The sequence below is a fragment of the Anabrus simplex genome, chromosome 1, assembly GCF_040414725.1.
Source record: "Anabrus simplex isolate iqAnaSimp1 chromosome 1, ASM4041472v1, whole genome shotgun sequence".
NCBI lineage: Eukaryota > Metazoa > Arthropoda > Insecta > Orthoptera > Tettigoniidae > Anabrus > Anabrus simplex.
The window spans coordinates 1,443,129,807-1,443,154,529 of NC_090265.1; the positions used below are offsets into that span (position 1 = coordinate 1,443,129,807).

The 24,723-nt window shown below is 38.5% G+C and overlaps 1 protein-coding gene across 3 annotated transcripts in view; it reads left to right on the forward strand.

Moving 5' to 3' along the window:
• lili (LMBR1-like protein) overlaps positions 1 to 24,723 on the forward strand; it is a 303,462-nt gene that overhangs the window by 157,587 nt on the left and 121,152 nt on the right. For all 3 annotated transcript variants that reach the window (XR_010858636.2, XM_067137919.2, XM_067137920.2), the window contains exon 7: positions 22,750 to 23,070. Coding sequence is in view for 2 of the 3 variants with exons in the window: in XM_067137919.2 (XP_066994020.1) it covers positions 22,750 to 23,070 (321 nt within the window). In the remaining variant the exon portion in view is untranslated. The remainder of the gene's footprint in view (positions 1 to 22,749; positions 23,071 to 24,723) is intronic.

Genomic DNA, 24,723 nt, shown 5'->3' on the forward strand with positions numbered 1-24,723 from the left:
GCTACAGTTTTCTTTTTACTAGATTTTCATTCTAAATGTCCAGTCTCCTTTGTACTTCCTTTTCTCCCTTTCCCCAAATCACTACATCATCTGCAAATACCAAAGCATTCACTTCATCACTACTGATACTCTGTTTTACACGTTGTGCCCATTTACATCTTGTAGACAGCTTTCAAAATGGCGCCGAATGAAGGTATGGCCCTTCCGATCTATGAGATACAAGGAATATATATGTAGTGCGATATTATAGAAGGCCATGCATGTCTGGGAACGGACAAATATTGAAGGCACTACGGAACAGTAGAGAGTCAAGTGAATTGTTTTACAACAACAAAAAAAAAAAAAAGAAGCGAAGGGATTGTTAAAAAACTTCACTTAAAAATTTGCATCGCAAGAGTGATGACGTAACCGGTAAACGAGCTATATATTGAAAGAAGATACAAGAATTTAGAGGAGATGCTTGAAGAAAGGGGATCGTCGTTGTAAGACAAATAATATAATTCACCGGCCGACGAACCAGAGTTAATTGAAATGTAAAAAAAAAAAAAAAAAAGCAAGATACGGTGATGTACACCTAGAAGGATCCCGAGAGCAATCGCGTCGCATTCTGTAAGGAGGCACCTATTGAAACCCAAGAGAAATACTTTCATACGGCAAGAAGACTACCTTGGTCTAATTCAAGAAAGAAGAAGAATAAATTTTTGAGATTTTTCCAGAAAGAGCCGATATATATATATACACACGGAGAACTTAATCCCGACAAGATCAAAGTTATATCTCAGAGAGCAAGAAAATGGAATAACAACTGGAGAATTATTGTCTGATGGATCATATCATGACAATTTTCTGTTCCGAAATGTATATTTTTGTTATCAGCAGAAGTAATATGATGTGTGCCTGCTAAGCATGCATGATGGACCAAACTGGGGAGTGGTACATCCTAACCAGATGACAAACCCATTATGAGGAAGGCAACGGCCAACCAGATGACCAACCCATAATGAGGAAGGCAACGGCCAACCAGATGACCAACCCATGATGAGGAAGGCAGCGGCTAACCAGATGACCAACCCATGATGAGGAAGACACCGACCAACCAGATGCCCAACCCATGATGAGGAAGGCAGCGGCTAACCAGATGACCAACCCATGATGAGGAAGGCAACGGCCAACCAGATGACCAACCCATGATGAGGAAGGCAACGGCCAACCAGATGACCAACCCATGATGAGGAAGGCAACGGCTAACCAGATGACCAACCCATGATGAGGAAGGCAACGGCTAACCAGTTGACCAACCCACAATGAGGAAGGCAACGGCCAACCAGATGATCAACCCATGATGAGGAAGGCAACGGCCAACCAGACGACTAACCCACATCCTGACTGCAGAGCTAACGACATCCAAGTGGAGGAGGAACAACTGGACCAAATGTAACGACAAACGAGCTAAGTCTTTACATTTTTAATTACGTAGTTTTTGATTTGCGTATACATTTACTTGTGGCATGTGCTGATAAGTTGGTGATAACAACCATTTAATTAAGAGTGCAGGTGAATAATGGAAGTGAAGTGCGAGATATTTAAGTCTATAGTAATACGATCAAGCAGTGTAGAATAAGATTCTAGTACATTACATATACGCCACCGCATTTTTTTTGGTCAGAATAAATAATGAGTTACGAGAATTTGAAGGAAGTGTCCTTTATAACAGCTGATAGCAATGATTTGACACATTGTAGAATTTTGATAAATCTCGTATTGGTTATACTAAATGTTTATGTCATGCTTGGTCCGCGCATCTGAGATGAATGTGTAGAATCAGTACTCTTTGCTCCGCGACATAAGAGTATTGAACTCAATTTGGGGTTATGATATATAACGTTATTGAGATGTGTTTACAAGAAAGGCAATTGTGACATATTTGGCATGGTAATATAAGAGTAATCGCGACATGTTGTAGTGGAGGTGATGATAATGAAGTTGTTAGTTGAATGTTGAAATCATGTTACAGTATTGGTAACTCGGCGAAATAAGTCAATGTATAATGAAATGTGGATGTTTATTTATGTGTTACGGAGAGGGAAAGGATTGCCTGCATCTAAGGAAATGCCATGTCACATTTATAAGAGGTAGGGATTTGTGTGAAATGATACATGTACATGAAACTGAGCACACCGCGGGAATGACCTAAACTAAGGTATGAGTTATATACATTGAAGTAGAATTGAGATTTTGATGGGATTATATGACAATAGTAGATGCTGTATTTCAAGTACGAGAATATTATGATGTATTTTATAACGATGTTCATGGCCAAATGCAAATATGATATTTATAAATGCGGTAATATATTTCCGAGCATAAATGCGTCGTGTATTTACATTCTGACTGCCCAAATGAATTGAGTAACTTGCGAAGATGAGAAATGTTATGGAATATGACAAAGGGAGAGCACATAGAGCCTGAAATAGATGTGTATGTGAATCAAAAATTATGTGAAAAGCTAGATAGATAACTTATTTATTCTGACACAGAGTTTGTTTGAATTTGCATTCTTTAAGAGAATAATGGATAGGGAAATGATAGGCTAGGAGCCAGATTTAACAGGCATTAGGGAAATATGCCTTAGCCCGTAAGTCGTTACCGAAGCGCATCATAGAAGAAAGACCAAATTACACGAGTTCAGATTTATGTTCAAATTTATGTTCAAACTTATGTTCAGATTTATGAGCAGATTTATATTTATATTTATATTCATATTCAAACTCAGATCTATTTGTTTATTTTACGTTTTATTCTGCTAAACTATACATTTTATTCAGATCTAATTAGCCTGATTTTGATGATAATGAGCAATCTAAACATCATAATGATATTTGCGTCAACTTAATGACTTGTTTTCAATGAAGACTGTGGATGTCCAGTGATCAATTGTAAATAGTAATATTCATTTTTGACTTCATTTCGGAATTGGTGTAAATAGCTTAACATTGCATTTATTTTTCTTTTGTACGAGCCACCGGTGACTCTGAAGTATTATCTGTATACAGTAACGACGCGAATACTACCCTAAATCACATTACTTTTTCTAGGGCAATCTTTTATTCAAATAAATATTATTATTTTTTTCTAGAATTTGTGTGTGATGAATTCTTTCCCTTTTACGTAATTGATAAGCTAGTTGGTAAGCCAAGAAAGTAATTGACTGAGTTGATGCCTGATTTGAATTTATCAAGGACTTACATCATTGGTACTTTAGTCAGGTGAATTAATTATTTGGTATTACATCCTCGGTGAACCGGCATTCTCTTCGAACTCACGTTAAGCGAGACCTAATGTAAAATCTTCAGATTTTACTCAAGAGATGGATACCCTGAGAAGAAATTGAGCTGCTGGGAATTATCTGCCTACCCTTTTCCTACATGGGGGCACAACGTTTTATGATTTTATCCATCAATATAATAAACAATAATGGCGACAGTTCACTTCCTTGCTTGAGACTTTTTTTTTGTATAAAATATTTCATAGTCGCCACTCCCCACTTGTACACTGCTTTTACTCTCATGATACAACATTTTTATCTTGTTAATTAATGGTTTTGGTACATTCCTTTTCAATAGGCATTCCCATACATGTTTTCTCTTAACTGTATCATAAGCTTTTTCCAAATCCAAAAATACAAATATGATTTCCTTGTTCCTATCCAGATGTTTTTTCATTATCGTTCGCACTGTAAAAATCAAATCTATTGTTGATCTATTCTGTCTAAAGCCGTATTGGTTCTTCCTCTAATTATGTTTTTTTTATATCCCTCAGTCTTTTGTGTATGACTTTCTTAATTATTTTTAGCCCATGTGATAATAATACTTCTTACAATTAGGTCCTAATCTGGTTCTGTTTAGGAGCCATTGAGAAATGTTCAGATTTGTAAGGAGCATAACTATGGTTCCAATTTTTAGAATATGTGGAGGCAAACCATTGATTGCAAGGAATTCAAGAATTATGTAGGAAAATGAAGTAGCTAGCTTTCATATACAGTATTAATCTGTTGACGCTAGTGTATGGTTTTGAAATAATGGGTATAAGCCCAGTGACTTTCAAATTAATGGCAACTTTCAAGAAAATGACGTCAGTTTCAGAAGTGAACATTTTGCTGTAAATTTCAATCACGATACCATCATATGCTAAAATTCTGGCTGGTAGTTTAATAACATTTGATCCATCACCTTCTACAGTACACAGATTTCTTGCAAAAATTGGCAAATTCCATTCTTTTGTGGTTTTGCTTGCATATTTTTATGATAGTGGTGTATTTTGAAGAACAAAGAGAATTTTCCCACCGGAAGGAATGGAATGCTGTTATCTATGATATATTTCAGAAGGCGATTCACACACATTAATCGACTATTTGCGATAGGGGCTTTGTCTCATATTGAGCCATACTCATCGAATATCATCAGCTGCTTTGGAATTTAATTTTAATCCAGACACCAAACTCTCATTTCAGTTTAGAGGAATTTTGAATGTAAAATGCACTGTTACCTCCTCTACAAACCATGTGACCATGCCGCGGTGGGGAGGCTTGCGTGTCCCAATGAAGGTGATAGCCAAGCCGCAGGTGCAATCATATTGAATGGGTATCTGTCGAGAGATCAGACTAACGAATGGTTTATTGAAAGCGGGGTAGCAGGCTTTCGGAAGTCGCAAAGGCGGCAGTCTAGATGATTGACTGATATGGCCTTGTAATAATACTCAACACGGCTTTGCTGTCTGGCTAAATGGTTAGCGTGCTGGCCTTTGGTCACAGGGGTCCCGCGTTCGATCCTGGCAGGGTCAGGAATTTCAACCATCACTGGTTAATTTTGCTGGCACAGGGGCTGTGTGTATGTGTTGTCTTCATCATCATTTCATCCTCATCACGACGCGCAGGTCGCCTACGGGAGTCAAATCAAGAGACCTGCACATGGCGAGCCGAACATGTTCCCGGCACTAAAAGCCATACAACATTTCATTTCATATGGCTTTGCTGTGTTGATACTGTTACACGGCTGAAAGCAACAGGAAACTAAAGCCATATCTAACTCCTGAGGACATGCAGCTCTCTTTGTATGAATGATGTACTGATGATGGCTTCCTCCTGGCTAAAATATTCCGGAGGTAAACTAGTTCCCCATTCGGATCTCCGAGTGGGGACTACGTGAGAGGGGGCGTTCATCAGGAAGATGGATACTGACATTCTGCGAGTCGGAGCATGGAATGTTAGAAGTTTGAAAATCGTTGTGGTACGTTAGAGATTCTGGAAAGGGAGATGGATACACTAAAGTTATAGTTGGTATAAGTCAAGTACGTTGGCAGGAAGAACAGGATTTTTGGTCAGGCAACTACAGAATTATCAACACAAAATCAAACAGGGGAAATGCAGGAGTTGGTTTAATAATGAATAAGAAAATAGGGCAGCAGGTAAGCTACTATGACCAGGATAGTGAATGAATTATTGTCATCAAGATAGACACCAAGCCATTGCCCACCAGAATAGTGCAGGTTTATATGCCTACTAGTTCAGCGGATGATGAGGAAATCGAAAGAATATATGAAGAGAGAAAAGATTTAATACAATCTGTAAAAGGTGATGGGAATCTAATTGTGATGGGAGACTGGAATGCAGTGGTAGGTGAAGGAAGAGAAGGTAATACAGTAGGAGAATTTGGATTACGACGAAGGAACGAAAGAGGAAGTCAGCTGGTTGAATTCTGCACTGGTCATAATTTAGTCCTTTCCAATACTGTATGCAATCAAACTCCAGAAGAATGGAAAAGCTGTAGGTCCGGACAAGATTCATGCAGAAACTCTCAAACTCATTGCTGAAGGCCATGGCAGAGGACTAGAGCTGCTAACTACATTATTCAACGCAATATATAAATCTGGTAGAATTCCATCTGACTGGCTAAGATCTGCTTTTGTCACCATACCTATAAAGGCTAGTGCATCACTTTGTGATGATTATCGTATGATCAGCCTAATGTCACATGTTCTAAAGGTATTTCTGCGTATCATCCACACTCGAATCTATCTCAAATGCGAACACCAAGTTGGACATACTCGGTTTGGCTTTAGGAATGGAGTGGGTACTCGCGAGGCTCTTTTTTCCTTGAATGTTTTGACCCAGAGATGCCTAGATATGAATGCAGATGTGCACTCTTGCTACATCGACTAGCGAAAAGCTTTTGATTGTGTAACTCATGCAAATCTTGTTGAGATTTTAAAATCTACTGGTGTAGATGTTGGTGATCTTCGTATCATTACCCATTTGTACTGGATCAAACGGCAGAGGTCAAAATAGAAGGAACTACTATTGAGGACATAGTTATACGAAGAGGTGTCCACCAGGGATGTGTCTTGTCCCCACTCCTTTTCAACATCATCTCTGAAGCTGTGTTCAGAGAGGCTATGGAAGTTGTTAATAACATCCAATTTTCTGATGACACGATTGTGTTAGCCAGCAACCCTAGTGATCTTCAAATCATTATAAACATCATGAGGACCAGTGAAACCTACGGTTTATCCTTGAATATTAACAAGACCAAGCTGATTGTATTCTTGAAAGCACCAAAACAGGCCTCCCTATACATCAACAACAACATCGTCCAACAAGTATCCTCCATCAAATATCTTGGAACTTTAGTGAACCAGCATTGCGATTCAAAATGTGAAATCTTATCCAGGATTGGACAAGCAAAAAATATGTTCAATATCACGAAGATGTTATTCACCAGCCGAGAACTCAACCTCCAGCTCAGAGTTCGAATGCTACGTTGTTATGTCTTTCCTGTCCTTCTGTATGGTTTCGAAGGGTGGGCGCTCAGCCCTTTATTGGAGAAGTGGATTGAATCTTTTGGAATATACTTATACAGAAGAATACTCCAAATATCTTGGGTAGAAAAGAAGACAAATGAAGAAGTCCTCAACATCTTGAACAAGAAGAAAGAGCTTCTCATAACCATCAAGGAGCATAAGATCAGCTACCCCGGGCACAGCATGAGAGGTGAACGATACGAACTTCTCCGACTGATCATTCAAGGGAAGATTGATGGGAAAAGATCTGTGGGAAGATGGAGAAATTCCTGGCTGAAAGACTTGCGGTGGTGGTATGGACATCCGTCGATAGAAATCTTCTGTGCTGCCGTTTCGTATGTAATCATAATCAATTGGATCGTCAACCTTCGGAGGGAGACGGCGTCATAAGAAGAAGAATACTTGGTTCAAAGACCACAAACGTCGGCTGTGTACGTTGACGAGACCTGGAGACACTGGAAGGTATCAAATAGACATTATGATTAGGCAGAGATTCAGAAACCAGGTGTTGGATTGAAAAACTTTCCCGGGAGCAAACATGGACTCTGACCACAACTTGTTGGTCATGAAATGTCATCTGATGTTGAAGAAATTAAAGAGGGGAAGGAATGCAAGGGCATGGGATGTAGACAAGTTGAAAGAAAAGAGTGTGAGGGATTGTTTCAAGAAACATGTTGCACCAGGACTAAATTAAAAGGCTGAAGGAAACACAATAGAGAAAAAGTGGATAGTCATGAAAAATGAAGTCAGTAGGGCTGCTGAAGAAATGTTAGGAGGGAGGAAAGGATCAACTAAGAATTAGTGGGGAACTCAGGAGATACTAGACCTGATTGATGAAGGACAAAAATGCAAGAATGCTAGAAATGAAGAGGGCAGAAAAGCATACAGGCAATTAAAAAATGAAGTGGATAGAAAGTGCAAGATAGCTAAGGAAGAATGGCTGAAGGAGAAGTGCAAGGATGTCGAAGGTTGTATGGTCCTAGGAAAGGTAAATGCTGCATACAGGATAATCAAGGGAACCTCTGGAGAAAGGAAATCTAGGTGTATGAATATTAAGAGCTCAGATGGAAAGCCACTTCTAGGGAAAAAAGACAAAGCAGAAAGATGGCAGGAACATATCCAACAGTTGTATCAAGATAAAGATGTAGATGATTTGGTTCTGGAACAAGAAGAGGCTGTTGATGCTGATGAAATGGGAGACCCAATTTTGAGGTCAGAGTTTGACAGAGCTGTGAGGCACCTAAATAGGAACAAAGCACCTGGAATTGATGACATTCCCTCTGAATTACTGACTGCCTTAGGAGAAACCAGCATGACAAGGTTATTCCATTTAGTGTGTAAGATGTATGAGACACGAGAAGTGCCATCCGATTTTGGGCAGAATGTTGTTATACCTATTCCCAAGAAAGCCGGTGCTGACAAGTGTGAAAACTACCACACCATCAGTTTAGTATCTCATGCCTGCAAAATTTTAACATGTATTATTTACAGAAGAATGGAAAGACAAGTTGAAGCTGAGTTGGGAGAAGATCAATTTGGCTTCAAAGAAATGTAGGAACACGTGAAGCAATCCTGACTTTATGCCTGATCTTAGAGGATCGAATTAAGAAGCATAAGCCCACGTACATGGCATTCATAGATCTAGAAAAGGCATTTGATAATGTTGATTGGACCAAGCTATTTAAGATTCTGAAGGTGATTATCAGATACCAAGAATGAAGAATTATCTACAATCTGTATAAACATCAGTCTGCAGTGATAAGAATCGAGGGCTTTGAAAAAGAAGCAGCAATCCATAGAGGAGTGAGGAAAGGCTGCAATTTGTCGCCCCTCCTTTTCATTGTTTACATAGAACTGGCAGCAAAGGAAATCAAAGAAGAATTTGGAAATGGAATCACAATCCAAGGAGAGGAAATCAAAACCTTGAGATTTGGTGATGATATTATTTTATCTGAGTCTGCAGAAGATCTCGAAGTTGTTGGCTGGTATGGACAAAGTCTTGAGTAAGGAGTACAAGATGAAAATAGATAAGTCCAAAATGAAAGTAATGGAGTGAAGCCGAACGAAGGCAGGCGATGCATGAAATAATTAATATTGTTACTTGAGTATTAAAATAACTAATGTTGGCAGAAGTAAGGAGGACATAAAATGCAGACTGGCACAAGCAAGGCTTTCTTAAGAAATGAAATTTGCTCACTTCAAACATTGATATAGGAATTAGAAAGATGTTTCTGAAGACTTTAATCTGGAGCGTGGCATTGTATGGTAGTGAAACATGGATGATAACTAGCTCAGAAAGAAAGAGAATTGAAGCTTTTGAAGTGTGGTGCTACAGAAGAATGCTGAAGGTGAGATGGATAGATTGAATCACGAATGAAGAGATACTGAATGGAATTGGTGAGAGGAGATCGATTTGGCTAAATTTGACGAGAAGGAAAAAGAGAGAGAGAGAGACAGAGAGAGAGAGAGAGAGAGAGAGAGTGTGTTTTTTTTTTTTTTTTTTTAAGGACACATCGTAAGACACTCAAGACTTGTTCAGTTGGTTTTTGAAGGAGGTGTAGGCAGTAAAAACTGGTAGACCAATGTATGAATATGACAAGCAGATTAGAGCAGATGTTGGATGCAGTCGTTATATAGAAATGAAAAGGTTAGCACAGGTTAGGGTGGCATGGAGAGCTGCATCAAACCAGTTTATGGGCTGATGACTCAGACTACAACATGCACTGTTAAACTGCTGGATAGCAAAACAGTGGCTATCCCTGTTAACATTACCGATACAACATGAAGTCCTAAATTGAAGCACTTCTGTATTACATATCGTAAATGTTTTTCTAGTGCCCCTGGGACCATCGATGAAAAATGCATTTTTGACATTTGTGTTGTTTTGTTCGAGCACATCAGTGATTTCCTTGATAAATTAAAATTGTTACTGGTTTGGTATGATTTCGGCCAAATCAAAAGAAAATTAGCACTACAGAAGAGACAGTAAAATTGGGCTGAATAGGATCTTCTCGGCCAAGTGACTCGTTACAACAGGCTGAAGAAGCCGAAGTACACCTGACCAGGAAGACGTCTGACCTGCGCATGTGTGCTAACCCCCTTTCACTTCCAATATGGTGCCACATGCCCCAGCCTTCTCATGATTCCGGTAGCCTTGAAGTACTGACGAGCACTTTAGCCCATCAGAATACTACATTATTCTTTAATAATTTAAAAATATATGCCAAAATTTTTTTGTACTTTTAAAGGTACACTGAAAATCTACAGGCCAAGAGTTTTCGTCAAAATTATTTACGATTTCAATCGGTTCAGCCATTCTCTCAAACACGCAGTCACAAAATCAGCCTAGTATTTTAGATATATAGATATTATTTTTTAATCAATTAATGTTTTTTATAAGACATAATATTTGCAACATTTATGGGAAAATAAGGTTAAAAATAATAAATAATAAATAGTACATTCTGAAAATCAACCTTGCTTGGTTATATTTGCATTGGAGAGTAAAACAGTCATACACAGAACAGTTTGTCTCTTATAGCTCATCCATCAAACATCAGCACACAAGTGACATCATTTTGATCCTTCACACTTATTTTCATACCTGACATCACTGGACTGTTTTTCCAACCCTTGTCCCGTTTCTGTATGGGGTTGGGTATGAGGTCGGGTATGAGGTGAGATGAATAGAATCTGTCGTGGCAGGTTTTTATGACTAGATGCCCTTCCTGATGTCAGCCTCATCAGAGGAGTTAATGAGTGAAATGAATGATGTGATATGATAAAAGGAAAGGAGAGAATGAAACACTGTGCTGACACATAGCCTACTCCTGTCGAATAACATCAAGGTTTCTGCTCAAGACTTATCTTCACTGTCTGATGGATGAATCACCATGAGCAGCAACATATGCCCTCACTCCATATTAGCACTGCGGAGAGTTTTGGAATTTAATCCAGGCTTTTGACACACAATCTAGTGATTGGAAATTGTATACATCAGGAGAGTTGGCCGTGCGGTTAGGAGCACACAGCTGTGAGCTCGCATCTGGGAGATAGTAGGTTCGAACCCTACTATTGGCAGCCCTGAAGATGGTATTCTGTGGTTTCCCATTTTCACACCAGGCAAATGCTGGGGCTATACCTTAATTAAGGCCAAGGCTGCTTCCTTCCATTCCTAGGCCTTTCCTGTCTCATCCTTGCCATAAGACCTATCTGTGCCGGTGCGATGTTAAAGAATAAAATTGTATGCCACTACCTCCCCTACCCTGCCGGCCAACATTCTGATGGTGAAATATTTTTCAACCAACGGGACTCGAACTGGCTAAATACTGTGTCAGACCGTTTAGACTTCAACTCTTTAATGATCATGGTCAACCACAGGACTGTACTGTGAGAAAACAAAAACAGTTTGAATATCTGCATTTGAAACAGGTAATGACTGCATACACTTTCAACAAACTCTTTAAATGCATCACCTCTTGCTTTTAATGTTTCCAGTATGTCAGTTACATTGAGCTAAGATTTATCATTATCAACACTTACACCCATCGGGAATCTGCATAACTCTACATAAACTAAAAGCAAATCACATTGTACACCAACATTTACAAACTCAGGTTATTTACTGAACATTGCTTTAAGTCTATTAAAATTATTCATCCCGACCTTGGAGAGCAATTGTAGGTTCAAAACTATTATCTAGTGCTTGAAATATTTCAATATTGAGTTCATCATTCAGTAGCATGGCTTTAGTTTTTTAGGTGGTAATTCAGCACATACTTGTAACGAATTCTGTAGTGCAGCTCGGTTCATTGAATCAACATCTTACCGAGGAAGTGGCTGTGTGGTTTGGGTCACATAGCTATCACCTTGCATTTTAGAGATAGTGGGTTTGAACCCCATTGTCGGCAGCCCTGAAGATGGTTTTCTATGGTTTCCCATTTTCACATCAGGCAAATGCTGGGTCTGTACCTTAATACCACAATCACTTCCTTTTCACTCCTAGCCCATCGTCGCCATAAGATCTATCTGTATCTGTGCGACGTAAAGCTGATTGTAAATAAAATCAACGTCTTAATTAATTTACTAATTTTATCATCACCAAGCAAGTGACCGCATGGTTTGGGTCACATAGCTATCAGCTTGCATTCGGAAGATAGTGTGTTTGAAATCCACTGTCGGCAGCCCTGAAGATGGTTTTCTATGGTTTCCCATTTTCACACCATGCCACAGCCGCACCCCTCTTACCTTCTCCGCACCTCAAATTACCGCAACACATCTCCTGACCTGACAGGGACGTCACTCTCTAGATGGCCCTTACCCCATCAGGGAACGGAACGGAAATTTGATAGTAGCAGTCTTTAACTGGGAGTATTAAATCGGAGAGGAAGATGTAAGGCATGTACTGCATATTTTGAACTACTAGATTCATATTAGTAACTCAAAAATCAAAACAAATCCTGTGACATGCACAGCCTTTTAAGAGCAATAAGAATGTTATTAATTGTACATCCCTCTAACTACTTTGAGAGCCGAGTTGAGTTGCTCAAACGTTTGAGGCGCTGGCCTTCTGACTCCAACTTGACAGTAGATAATTCTTCTTTCTCACTATCTGATCCCAATCATCTTCAAAATTTCAATGAGGTTGACATTTTGAAGGTGGTTTGCCTCTAACGACAAAACCTTTGGCCTTCGGGCTGGAGAAACAGACCTGTTTAACTTCATTAAATAAATAAATAAATTAAATAAAGATTGAATTTTCTAGCGACGGTGGTAAAGGTGAAGAACAACACTGGATAGTTAAGGGTGTTGAGTAAAAATGTACATTATTTAGGGCTGTTCTTGTTTGATCTCGAATGCAGTATCTCCAGAACACAAGTTTGTAAGCGTATATCCGACTCACTGAAAACATGAAGACGACGACGAGAAGACAAAGAAAATTAACATTCCACTACAGTAACTTCTTCTTCATTGTCTTTTCCAGTTATCTGTACCTTAATTAAGGCCCGATTGCTTCCTTCCCACTCCTAGCCCTTTCCTAACCCATCATTGCCACGAGACCTCTCTCTGTCGGTGTGACATCAGTAAATGTGCCACAGGTTCTTTAGGTGTGTGAAATTCTAATATACAGGGTGTATCTTAAGTATACTGACAAAAAAATCAGGAATGATCTTCGTATTATGTAAAGAATGATTTTGCAATTGGATTGGCAGAGAAAATGCTCTGTTTATAAAAAAAAAAAAGAGGTTGCTTTATTACTTTTGGGGGCGCGTTTCAATTTGACGAACTCTCCACATTTACTACAAAATATAAATTTCATTTTTCCGTATTGACAGCTAAACTAATATTCTTTAAATCACTGTAACAATGATTTATTATTGAATAGTATCCCCCTTATTCAGTACATTATGGTTAATGTGAATTTAAAAAACTTAATCATGGTGTGGATTACTGTAGTCGCGTCCTAGTTCATAAACTATGGGCAATGGCTGAGTGGCCTAGTAAGTGGTCCTGAGAGTCGGGATACCAGTTGCAACGGAATGAGAGTGGGCATCTTGGATATATTCTGAGTCATGGCCTTTGTGCTCAGGCGGCTTGGGCTATACAATCCACCGGTGGTCCCCATCACTTCAGGGGAGAGATCCTCACTTGGACTATGTGTAAGTAGGGTAGCATCCTGCTTCATGAATTTACCAAGCTCAGAACATTTTAAGCAAGCCTCGGACCTATGGGAGTAACGGAGTCCCATTCCCATTTGACAGGCAAGGGACTCTGTGGAAAAAACTAAATGGAATTCGATGGGGAGCTATCAATATTAATGGGTATTATGGAAGAAAGAAAGTAGAAACCATGTGAGGGGGCAGATGAGGAAGAAATTGTCAAGTTTTATGAAGCCTTGAGTGACATCGTGGTCAGGGTCAGCAACAAGGATAGGATAATGCTAATGGGTGATTTCAGTGCGAGAGTTGGAAATAGAAGTGAAGGATGCAAAAGGGTGATTGGTAAATGTGTGGAAGGTATGGAAGCTAATGGGAATTGGGAAGCGTTTGCTGGACTTTTATGCTACTATAGGTTTAGCAGTTACGAATACATTCTTCAAGCATAAGGCTATTCATTGCCACACATGGGAGGCTAGAGGTACCAGATCCATAATAGACTATATCTTAAGCGACTTTGAATTCAGGAAATCTATGATATAGATGTTGATTCCCAGAGGGAACCAGAAATATTTGTCCTGAATGAGTAAAATTTATAATACCAATATAAATGGTCCGTTATTGGACATTATAAATTTTCCAGCCAACTCATTCCTGGCTGCCAGCGTTTCGCCCCCGTGTGCTAAGTTGGGCTCATCAGTTGGTAATCTAACTAATCTAATGCACAGTGCTCCTTAAAGATTTTAGTGCTTCACTAGCAGAAGTTCATTAATCTAACTTACGTAACTTTTGGAAGCACAGTGCCAATGTACTCTTCAAGAACTTGCTCCATACTTCAAGTACATATTTGATGTATGACCTTTACATAGTTTTTGGATATAACAACACGCAGTGCTAATTTCTAAAATTATACAGTGCCTCATAAACTTCAATTGAATTTTTCAAGAACTTACTCTGTACCTTTAAATACGCATTTGACGTATTTGATTTTCGTCTCCATTATATTTGGATCTACTGATACACAGTGCTAATCTCTAAAATTATACAGTGCCTCATAAACTGCAACTGAACTCTTCAAGTACGTACTCCATACTACATTTAAGTGCGTATTTGATTCTTCTTCACACACAGTGCTCTCTAACATATATGTCTACGTATTTGATCTATGTCTTCTTCATAGACACACACATTACTGATACTTAAAATTATACAGTGCCTCATAAGCTACATTGTTTATCATGACACTGGATTGTATGCTGATAGAGGCAATGAATAGAATGCGTTGCATTCAGTGGGAATTAAATAACCGATTGGAAGAACTGGATTTTGCAGATCATCTCTGTCTTCTTGCAGAATGTTTTTGGGACATGGAAATCAAACTGAATGACTTAAAAATAGAAGCTAAAGAAGGAGGCTTAAAGATTAATAACAAAAATACTAAAGAAATGTGCATAAACCATCGTAATAATTGTAGCTTGACTCTAGATGGAATGGATATATAGAAAGGGTAGAGGAATTTTGCTACTTAGGAAGCATGGTAAGCCAGGGTGGAGGTGCTTTTAGGGATGTGGTGAGTCTTATAAGTAAAGCCAAAAGAGCTTTTGCACAGTTACGACCAATATGGAGATCCCCTCACATTTGTATAAAAACGAAGCTAAGGATATTCAACTCAAATGTTTAATCTGTGTTACTGTATGGAAGTGAGAAAAGACATTACCACAAGGTTACAGACTTTTATAAATCGGTGTTTAAGGTACATTATGAGAATATGGTGGCCAAAGACCATCTCAAACAAAGACCTTTGGGAGGCCACAAGTCAAAGTCCCATACAGGAACAGATAATGAGAAGAAAATGGAGATGGATTGGGCACACCCTGAGAAGACCACAAGAAAGTATCACAAGGCAGGGATTGAGTTGGAATCCACAAGGCAGTCGCAGGCAAGGCAGAGCGAGGATTACCTGGAAGAGAACCATAGACAAGGAGATTGCTGGAGTTAACAAGACATGGAGGGAGGTGAAAGCATTGGTGGCAGATAGAACAAGCTGGAGAAATTTTGTCAAGGCCCTATGTTCCACCTGGAATTAAAGGAAATTAGTCAAAGTAAGTCATAAACTACAACTAAAAATATGTATATGACTTGAGACTTCTACATAACTTTGAAATCTCAATGCACAGTGCTCCCTTATGTGTTAGTGCTCCATAAACTGCATCTGACAGCATCATCTAAACTTCATTTTTACTTGTGCATCTTATTTTTTTTTGGGGGGGGGGGAAGGGGCTCTATTTCAACACACAGTGCTCCTTAAAGATTTTAGTGCTTCACTAGCAGAAACCAAACAGAATTATTTTAACTTCGCAATTTATTTTTCTATGCATTGTTTTAAACTTATAATTGGCTAATGATGACCACGAATACTGGTCGAAACCGGTACCAATTCAATTATATAGGAATGTAAACTTACATTTCTTATATTAATAGTATTGATAGGTGGAACCATTATATACATTCTTTTAATTTAATATTGAACTCACTTCAATACAGAACAATATGAAATTCTTATCTCTTAATAATTTTGTTTATGACGACTCTCTTTACTTTCACACCTACCTCAGTATCATCGAAGGCTTCCTGGAAGATGTGATCAGCTTAGAGGTTAAATGAGTGCGGTGAAAGTATGCTACCTTGGCGTACTCCTCTCTTGATACTTATCTCTGAAGTTCTTGTTCGTCTAATCTTGACTGTGACTTGCTGGACCCAGTAAAGATTATGGATGATGTGGATATCTTTTATGTCTTAACCATTTCTGCTGGAGAATCTCGATCAATTTTTCATGTTTGACACTCGAATGTCTTCTCATAATCAATGAAAGATGCAAATACATCTTTGCATTGTTCTCTGCATCTTTGAAGGAGAATAATGGCACTGAACAATGCCTCTAGTGTACCAAAGTCATTTCTGAACCCCATTTGGTTGTCGTCCATGTCCATTTCGCACTTTGATCTTATGCGTGCATGTGTAATACACAAAATTATCTTCAGTCTACTGATCGCTACTGGATCCCCTGTCTGTTGTTTTCCTATCCTTTCCTTAATTGATTTCAAAGAAATTGGAAATTACTGGAGCATTTCCCTTGGTTGAATATTCTAATCCCTAACTCCCCTTTCTATAAACAAATATTTGCCCCAATTTGTCCTCTTAAATTCCAACTTTATCTTCATATTGTGATCTTTCCTACTTTTACAGACCCCTTTCAAACTTATTCATCTACTAGTGTCATTCCACCCCATCTCTCCACTGGCAGTTCGGAACATACCACATTCTGGGACATTATGAATTTCCCAGCTAACTCATTCCTGGTTGCCAGCGTTTTGCCCCAATGTGCTAAGTTGGGCTCATCAGTTGGTAAATAGCACACTTACCAAGATGCATGGCTAGTGCATACCGTGGAGGCCACTGTGTAGGCTACTTCCAGCCACCGGCAGTGCCAGTGTACTATGAGAGACTTTGTCTCATTTGAAAAAATTGAACTAGTCGAGCTGCTTTTCTTTGGATTTTCTCCAGTTCTTGAATCAAGTAATCCTGTTGAGGGTCCCATACATTGGAACCATACTCTATTTGGGGTCTTACAAGAGACTTTTATGTCCTCTCATTTACATCCTTACTATAACCCCTAAACACCCTCATAACCATGTGCAGAGATCTGTACCCTTTATTTACAATCCCATTTATGTGATTACCCCAGTGAAGATCTTTCCTTATATTAATACCTAGGTACTTACAGTGATTCTTATGTTCGACCCCCACTGTCGGCAGCCCTGAAGATGGTTTTCCATGGTTTCCCATTTGCACGCCAGGCAAATGCTGGGGCTGTACCTTAATTAAGGCCACGGCCGCTTCCTTCCCATTCCTAGATCTTTCCTGTCCCATCGTCGCCATAAGACCTATCTGTGTCGGTGCGACGCGAAGCAAAAAAAACAAAAACAAAAAAAAAAGGTGCTTTCACCCCATTGACGCAGTAAGTAAAACTGAGTGGGCTTTTCCTCTTGGTGAAACTCACAACCTGACTAAACCTGTTTATCATCATACCATTGCCTACTGTCCATCTCACAACATTATCAAGGTCATTTTGCAGTTGCTCACAGTCTTGTAACTTATTTATTACTCCATACAGAATAAAATCATCACAAAAAGCCTTATTTCTGATTCCACTTCTTTACTCATATCATTTATATATATGTAAGGAAAGATAAAAGTCCAATAATACTGCCTTGAGGAATTCTCCTCTTAATTATTACAGGGTCAGATAAAGCTTCACCTACTCTAATTCTCTGAGATCTATTTTCTAGAAATATAGCAGCCCAGTCAGTTACTCTTTTGTCTAGTGCAATTGCACTCATTTTTGCCAGTAGTCTGCCATGATCTGCCCTATCAAATGCCTTAGACAGGTCATTTGCAATACAGTCCATTTGATCTCCTGAATCCAGGATATGTGCTATATCTCGCTTAAATCCTACAAGTTGAGCTTCAGTGGGATAATCTTTCCTAAACCTGAACTGCCTTCTATTGAACCAGTGATTAATTTTGCAAACATGTATATATAATCAGAAAGAATGCTTTCCCAAAGCTTACATGCTATGCATGTCAAACTGACTGGCCTGTAATTTTCAGCTTTATGTTTATCACCCTTTCCTTTATACACAGGGCCTACTATAGCAACCCTCCATTCATATGGTATAGCTCCTTCATGCAAACAATAATCAAATAAGTACTTCAGATATGGTATTATATCCTAACCCATTGTCTTTAGTATATCCCCAGAAATCTTATCAATTCCAGCTGCTTTTCTAGTTTTTAACTTTTGTATCTTATTGTAAATGTCATTGTTAACATAGGTAAATTGTAGTACTTCTGTAGTATTAGTCACTTCCACTGTCTGGATATCCTTGTAACCAACAATCTTTACACACTGCTGACTTAATACTTCTGCCTTTTGAAGATCCTCGCATACACACTCCCCTTGTTCATTAATGATTCCTGCAATGTCCTTCTTGGAACCTGTTTCGACCTTAAAGTACCTATACATACCCTTCCATTTTTCACTAAAATATGTATGACTGCCAATTATACTTGCCATCATGTTATCCTTAGCTGAATTCTTTGCTAGATTTAATTTCCTAGTTTCTTCAATTTCTCCTCACTTCCACAGCCATTTGTAAGTCTATTTTTTTCCAATTTGCACCTCCTTCTTTGTCTCCCTATTTCTCTGTTTTAATAAAGCCATCTACGACATCATGCCATTAAGAAAACTTTCCCTGGAAACAGCTATAGCCCTCTTTGAAGCCAAAATCGTTCCTATTCTAACATACGGAATAGAGATAACATGGGAAAAGTTAAGCTATAAAGACCTAATACGAATGGAAAAAGTGAAAGCCAGATTCTTGAAAGCAGCCCTCGGAATTTCAAAGTACACCAAGTCAAGACTAGCGTACGAACTCGCGAGAGAAGCATTTCTAATAGAGGACCTGAGATGGAAATTCAATCTGCCCTGTACAGAGAACTGGAAGAAACTGCGGTTAGAGAGGGAGAAGAAAAAGAAGGAGATATGGCCAGAGTTCTACTCTTCAGAGGCCATGATGAACAGAGCATGGACCGGCACAAACCAGGAGCTGAGACATTTTGTAAATTCCATGGCAGTCCATGGCTACCATCACAAAATCTGTAGGTCGAAGACATACCACGAGCCGGACTCGATGTGCATATGTGAACTCTGTGATGAACATTGTGACCGATATCACGTACTGTCGTGTAAAAATCGTGTGAAATCAATCATAGACCTCTGTATTGATTAATTATCCTAATACTGCACAACTTGTGCGCAATAAAGTTTATATAATAAAGTGGGTCTTTACCATTCCTTAACACCTTTAAAGGTACAGACCAGTTTTCACCTTCCTCAACAATTGCTTTAAACCCTTAAGCCCATCCAAGAGTCTGTTTAAATTTTTATTTACTGTTTTCCACTGATCATAGTTACTTTTTAGAAACTGCCTCATGCCTGCTTTATCAGCCATATGGTACTACCTAATAGTCCTCTTTCAGGACCTTCCTTTCTATCATTTATTTTTAACTATGAGAAAAGCAGCTTCGTGGTCATTAATACCATCTATTACTTCAGTTTCTCTATAGAGCTCATCTGGTTTTACGAACACCATGTCCAGAATATTCTTCCCTCTAGTTGGTTCCATCACTTTCAGAATCAGCAGTCTTTTCCATATTAACTTATTTCCCATTTGTTGGTCATGCTTCCTGTCGTTCACATTACTTTCCCAGTTGACACTTGGTATAATTCTGAATCAGCGTGAGTGCCACCCTTTCCCTGTCTGTACACTCCAAAGACGTCCAGTTGCCTGTTATCTTTTTAAATGACCTGTAACCTAGAATTTCATGTTTTGCCATCTTCAACTTTTTTGTAGCTTACTGATTCGTCTTTCACCAGAATGAATACTCCCACTCCTACCATTCCTATCCTATCTGTACGATACACACTCCAGTTCCGTGAGAAAATTTCTGCATCCATTATATCATTTCTCAGGCATGATTAAGCTCCTATTACTGTATCTGCTAAGTACATATTTATTAAATTACTTAATTCTATTCCTTTCTGTACAATACTTCTACTGTTGAGCACTAAGATTTTTCTCATGTATTAATATTTTAGTGAATGTTTCCTAGAGAAGAAGCCAAAAACCCAGACAATATTTAATTCAACCATAATGAAAAAATAATTAACGAACTTCATAAAGAATTCTGGTCTAATGCAGAATTAAACAAGGAAAATATTGGTATAACTTATTTTGCAATAGGCCCATCGGTTCGTTAGTAATTAAAGACTATACTCGAGTGTCCAAAGTAACCAAAGTATATTACACGTTTAATATATGGTTTTCTTTATATTCCGTACTTGCTATAGCGGACCACCGCCACTGCCACAAATTAAGTATAATTTCTCTGGCATAAAGTGATAACTCTGTGGAAATTCACAATATTTTTCTCAAAATTGGCTGGGAGTCTCTCATCAGTGCTAGTTTTCGTATGGAAACTGGAGTTATATCATTCATAAACACGCACGAGCCATCTACGGGTAGGCCAATTCATCATAGCGAGTGAGTTGGTCGTGTGGTTCGGACCGCTCAGCTGTGAATTTGCATTTGGGTGTTAGTTGGTTTGAACTCTACTGTTGGCAGCTCTGAAGATGGTTTTTGATGATATCCCATTTCCACACCAAGCAAATGCTCAGCTCTCTTAATTTTGCAATTGCTTTTAACTGGCACACTAGCAGTTTCCCACTGGCTCTGCCTGCAATGTACAAAGTATGGTGTTGTTCGTTACTATCCTCACGGATGTATTTGCAAAGTTTCGAGTTAATGAAATGAAGCACATGATTTGCTGTGGTAATAGAATGTAATATTATGTCAACAAAACACTTGAAAATACATCACACAAAGAAATTGAATTAAATGTTCCTTGTAACAGCACTATGCACCATACTGTTAAAAAGTCTTTCAAAGATCTTCGTCATGGAGACAAATCTACTCCTAACTTTTCTCAGAATTTACCAATTTAAATAGTTATTATCTCAAAAGAAAGCGCTTGATCCACTGAGGGTTTTTAGAGCAAAACAAACTGCGTACCTCAGTTAGAACAAAAGATATGATTGCTTCGATGAGATAAAATGTTGAAGAAATGAGGTGTCGAATTGAATGTGCACTCATATCTTTCCTCAGAATCAACCAGTTTGAATAGTTAAGAACTGAAATGAAAGAGCTTGATCCAATGAGTGTTCTTAGGCCACTCTGTACCTCAATTAGAACCAAAGATATTATTGCTTCAAAGAGACAAAAAATTGAAAAAATCAAATAATTTGAGGAAGGTGGAAGTTAAGTGATTTATAGTACTTGATGATAAATCTGTGCATGAATACCTTTCATTAAAAAAAAAAAAAAAAAAAAAAAAAAAAAAAAAAAAAAAAAAAAAATAATGAAGGAAATCGATCAGTTAGGATGGCCAGACTGACTGACTTTAGTTTTCATAAATTTTTATAATATATAGATTTCACTCATGACTAAATGTCCGAATTGTACTTCTTTAGTCCCATATTTGCATATCCTGTTTTCAATTCGTGGATACTTCACTTTTTGTCTGCAAAATACATGGTGATTATTGCTTGAGCTTCTCCAATCACGTATGGAGCTCTTGTCTACATCATACTTCCTTCCTGCTGAGCAATTAATGTGGAGCTTTCTTTAGCATTGAACGACCTATAACGAGAACTGATGCCATGTACTGTAAATGATGCAATATGTACATGGCACACTTCTCGGTCTTGGCCAGAACAGATTTGCCAACAGAGTGGGCAGCAAAAAAATGTCATCTTCCAGATTTGTGTAAGTCTGGAATACTGTACCTGCCTTACCACAAATAATACCCACACCACAAATTTTTGCTGCCAAATTTTGAAAAAGTTAAAAAATAAAAAATGCAGGGATTAGGGCCTATTCATGTATATGCAGTATTTCCTGTAGAACTTCACTGTTTATAGAGAAGAGTGAGGGCAGCCCCCTGTGTCATCATAGCCAACTTGGAGAAATTGGATTTTCAGTTTTAACAGCTTCCTGTAAAGCTGTGGCCCATTCATAAAATTGCACATTGCTTGGTTTATTCCTTCTTTCTTGCAGCCATTTCTTCCCAACAAATCTTAGAAAATACAGCTGCAGAAATTTAAAATTGTTCACAAGAATGTGAAGTTAAAACAAAAACGGGCATGATTGTCTATTACAGCACATGGTCACTGATTAAACTGTGCGTAACTAGGATGTTCTCTCACACTGCTAGGAAGAAAGAAATTGCATAACTCAGAGAAGAGAAAATTTCCATCAATCGAAAACTAAGTATCACTGCATATTAGGCACACCTTGTTTTTCCAGACCTATTTTCAAAGAAAGAAGTAAATCTTATATTGATAAAAAATATGGTGAAGTTCAATATAATATGATAATACTGCTGAAAATTACCTTCTTTCCTATCCCTGGTTACAAAATTTTGTTTAACCTCTCCCTTCATCTTAAATAATCGTGTATGAATTTCACACAATTCCAAAAATTATATTTCCTTTCTCTTAGTGTGGACAAATTTTTCAATTGAAGAACGATGTAGACATATTCCTTTCTTGTTTCAGTATGTACACCTCTTGGTTTTGTGCGGCTGTTTGGTGTTGTTGGTCAGTTTCTGGTGAAGCCTCAGTTTCTGAGGGATATAAATGAAGAATTCTACGTAGCTCAGCTAGAGGAAGGTTGTGTTCAGCGTCGGCTGCAGAAAGCTAAAGCTACAGGAAAGACATACTTAGTTCCTCCACCAATGGTTATACCTTCTTCCGCACCTGTGCTGTCTGGTGATGAAGAGGAAAACCCGAATAATTATGTTTCCTTACAGAATGGCGCGCTCCAAATTGGACTTGGAGCTAGACTTATGGAATTACATTCACGTCGTCAAATTCTAGGTATGTTTAAATGAATAGAAGTTATTATGCTCTGTAAAAGAACTGGCATGTTAGACATTTAATTGACACAATTTGTAACTTCCCTCTTAAAGAACTGGAAGATAATTTGAATTCTACTATTGGCTCAAGTATAAGACTATTTTATGTATAACGAATGCTGATAGAACTCTGTGAGGATGATAAAATCACATGAATACTTATACAGTACATTTAGTTTAATCTTCAAAATTAGATAATTAAGTAATTAGTAAATTGTGACAGGTTATGGCATTTATCTTGTATAAATGTGTATTCAGCTATGAAATAAGTTAGGTGCATTAATTAACACAATGCAAAAAAGTGAATGTTGGAGAGCAAAAGCGTTAAAAACGAATTTCAGTGCGCCATTTGGTGATGTCGGTTTGAAAGCGCTGGCAGAGTTAGATCGCTCTTTAGGTATTTTCCACACTTCCCCTTGAGACAATCCGCAGATCCTCAACACGGTCTTGATAGTCCCAAAAGTTGCAGACACTGTTTGTGTTTTGGTTTGGACAACACCTTTGTCAAAACATCAGCTGGCATGCCTCCAGATGCTACATGCTCCAAAATAATGGCTTCAGACCGAACAATATCTCAAACAAAGTGATGGCAAACATCTACTATGGTCGACTGACGGGAAATCGCGTGTATGCGGGGTGAGAGGAGCACAAGGGGTAAGCATGGTTGCTGCACATGCACCCATCTCAAGTCTCGAGGCCGGACAATAAACATCTGTTCCTTCCTTGGTGACTTTTGTAAATTGAGGTGCCTCTTACAAAATTGTACAAAATTATGTTGATATCCTCCTAGTCAATACTATAATATTTTACATCCAATTGAGACAAAACTTTACATAGACATTTTTCAACCCAGCGTAGGGTCATCCTCTGTAAGACATATACATTGAAGTAAAAAACATCAGACTCACAAAATGAAATGTTAGTTAAATAGTTTTTTCTTAAAAAGCATAATGCAAAAAAGCTGCGAGATGGTGATCTTCAAAACAGTCTTGAGCTGGTGGCCTTCTTGTTTCAGTTTTTTTGTTGTTGTCCCTTGGTGTAGTTCAGCTAGTATCTGTAAACTGTTGGCTTAGTTGTTATGTTCAGACATGGGCTGATATACACAAGCTGTTATTGAAGTTGAACCATCTGATTTGTAGTGTTATGTGGCCCACTTGTATCACCCGTGTTCTCTGACTACGGAGTCCAATCCTCAGAGGGCTCCAGGCTTGTAATATGGGATACGCTTGAGTTAACTGGTTTTCCTGAGCAAGTGCCTGGTGTATAATTCCCGAGACATGATTGTGCCGTCTCGTGTATTCTATGGAGTCAGGTACTGGGCAGCCTGCAATGATATGGTCGATAGTCTCGAGATGAATGGAGCATTGTTTGCATTTGTCAGAAAGGACGCTGGTGTCTTTGATGTACTTTTTGTAATTGTTTGTAGCTATTACTTGGTCTTGTATAGCAACTGCAAAACCCTCTGTCTCTCCAAATAAGCACCCACTTTGTACCCACATGCATGATGCATTCTTGTCTATGCTCTGTTGGTTTAGATTGTTGCAGTATTTTCCATTGAAGATCTTCTCTCCCAAGGTTCTTTCTTTCTCCTGCAGGGATACTTGGTGATTTATAT